The sequence below is a fragment of the Echinops telfairi genome, unplaced genomic scaffold (assembly GCF_000313985.2).
Source record: "Echinops telfairi isolate 266 unplaced genomic scaffold, ASM31398v2 ScPeMD7_18;HRSCAF=68, whole genome shotgun sequence".
NCBI lineage: Eukaryota > Metazoa > Chordata > Mammalia > Afrosoricida > Tenrecidae > Echinops > Echinops telfairi.
Window position 1 is genome coordinate 55,902,808 of NW_022103915.1, and position 2,438 is coordinate 55,905,245.

At 52.7% G+C, this 2,438-nt stretch overlaps 1 protein-coding gene across 1 annotated transcript in view; it reads left to right on the forward strand.

Moving 5' to 3' along the window:
- Positions 1 to 2,084: 2,084 nt before the first annotated feature.
- Positions 2,085 to 2,438, forward strand: part of PYGL (glycogen phosphorylase L) — a 41,516-nt gene continuing 41,162 nt past the window's right edge. Inside the window, exon 1 of the mRNA XM_004698582.2 lies at positions 2,085 to 2,349. Within this exon, the coding sequence (XP_004698639.1) occupies positions 2,107 to 2,349 (243 nt within the window). The 5' untranslated portion in view covers positions 2,085 to 2,106. The remainder of the gene's footprint in view (positions 2,350 to 2,438) is intronic.

A 2,438-nucleotide genomic window follows, 5' to 3' on the forward strand; every position in this document is an offset into this window, starting at 1 on the left:
AATCAGCTATAAACATCTCATGATAATTGGAACTTGGATTGCATGGACTATGAATACAGGAAAATTGAAATCATCAAAAATGAAGTGAACTGCATCAAGATTGATATCCTAGGCATTAGTAACCTGGAATGGACTGGCATTGGCCATTTTGAATCAGACAATGGTATGGTTTACTATGCCAGGAATAATGGATTCAAAAGGAAAAGTGTTGCATTCATTGTCAAAAAAGGACATTTCCAGATCGTTCTTGAAGTACAATGCCACCTGTGATAGGATAATCTCTATACCCACACAAGGAAATCCAGTCAACACAACTATCATTCCAATGTCAAACCAACCACTGAAGCCAGTGAGGAAGCGAGTAAAGAACCATCATCTTCAGTTTGAAATTGATCACACATGTGATCAAGATACATCGATAATTATTGTCGATTGGAATTCGAAAGTTGTAAACAAGGAGGAATGAATACATTTACTAAAACACATGAAATGGGCAAGAGACCATTGTTTTCAACAGATGGTGCTGCAAACACTGGATCTTCATGGGCAACAGAATGAAACAAGACTCACAACTCATGCCATGTACACAAACAAGCTCAAGAAGGATCCAAGACTGACATGTAAGCCACGCAATTATTAAGACCACCAATGAAAAATGGGACAAACTCAAGGACCCTAATACAAGGCATAAACACACTACTGAACATGATGAAAAATATCCACACTATAGAAGATAAAATAAAGAATTGGGGCCTACTGAAAATATGCATTCAGCATCATTGCATGTGTTTTATGAGTCTGAAGAAGACTACAGATTGGTATCAGACATATGGGCTACTATTGGATTTATAGACTTGATCTGGACTGGGCTGGGCTCTTTTCTCAATGTTCAATTGCTCTTGTATATAAACCTCTTTCTTATACACATATGTGTGTCCATGCATTTGTTTCTCTAGCCTACTCAGACTAACGCATGTAGTAAGCAGCCCAATGCAGACCCCACTCTGACCCCAAGGCGCCTTTGGACTTGCCAGTTTTTAGAAATCTAAAGAGAAAACTCCCCTATAAATAAATACCTCCAAAGATGGAGGTGAATGGTGCAAAGGTCAGCCAGTACTGCACATGAACATCGAAGTGTTTGCTTTATGTAAACAGGCAAAGGGTCTGTAAGTAATTGCTTCATTTCCACACACACACACACACAGCCTTTTCTTTTTACTTCCCCCTTCCTTACGATTCAAACATAATTCGAACAAGAAGCCTTAGCAACCATTCGGCGAGTCCGGTTCTGTCTCACCCATCTCTGCAGACCAGAGGCAGGGCTTGTCAACTGAGCGAGCCTTGATTGGTCCCCGAGTGAAAACACTGGACTCTCAGAGTGTCGGTGGGGCGGGGAACCAGGCGCTTTGCGCTTGCTTTCTGAAGGCAAAGCTCCAAGATGGAGCTACTCCCCCGAGTACTGAGGGAAGGAAGGTGACTGCGCGCGCGCGGCTGAAGGGAAGCGGCCTGACACCCTCCAAGCTCCCTTCCCAAACCGGACCCACTACAAGAGCCACCCCCTTGTTGGAATCCATCCCGGGCGAGAAACAAAAACAAGAACACGGGAAATACACATCTGTAAAACAGAAGTTTGTCAACCGCACGTTTTCACAAGCATGCCCGTGAACCTCCAGGATCCAGAGGGGGCCGACAGGTAATAGGTGCGCGCCCTGGATTCGGCCGACGCGGAAGGAAGCCTCGGGCTGGCTGGGACCTAAGGAACACCCCCGCCTCGGGCTGCAAAGAGCGCCTCCGCTCCACCCCCGGGCAGGATTGCCTCGGGCCCAGCTCCCGGCACCCAGCCAGGGATCTCCGCCCCGCAACCCCCCGCCCCGCCCCTCGGATCCGCGGGTGGGGCCGGGCGGCGCTTGGCCTCCTGCTGCGGGACCCTGGGGCGGGGGGAGCGCGGCGGGGGCGGAGCCGCGCCGGGGGGCGGACCCCAAACTTTCCCCGGTCTCAAAAGCAGGCTCGCGGCCACCGCGCAGCCCCGCCTCTGCCCTGCCCGGGCCGCACGTCCTGCTCGCCGAGCCCGCAGCCCGCCGCCCGGCCCAGGCCCGCGCCAGCGCCATGGCGAAGCCCCTGACCGACCAGGAAAAGCGCCGGCAGATCAGTATCCGCGGCATCGTGGGCGTGGAGAACGTGGCCGAGCTGAAGAAGGGCTTCAATCGGCACTTGCACTTCACGCTGGTCAAGGACCGCAATGTGGCCACCCCGCGCGACTACTTCTTCGCGCTGGCGCACACGGTGCGCGACCACCTGGTGGGGCGCTGGATCCGCACGCAGCAGTACTACTACGAAAAGTCCCCCAAGGTACTGGCCCCGGCGGGAGAGGGTCTCCTCATCTCTGGGGCGGACCCGGAGCCGGGGATGGGCCCGGGAGGGGGGGGCGGCGGCCGCCG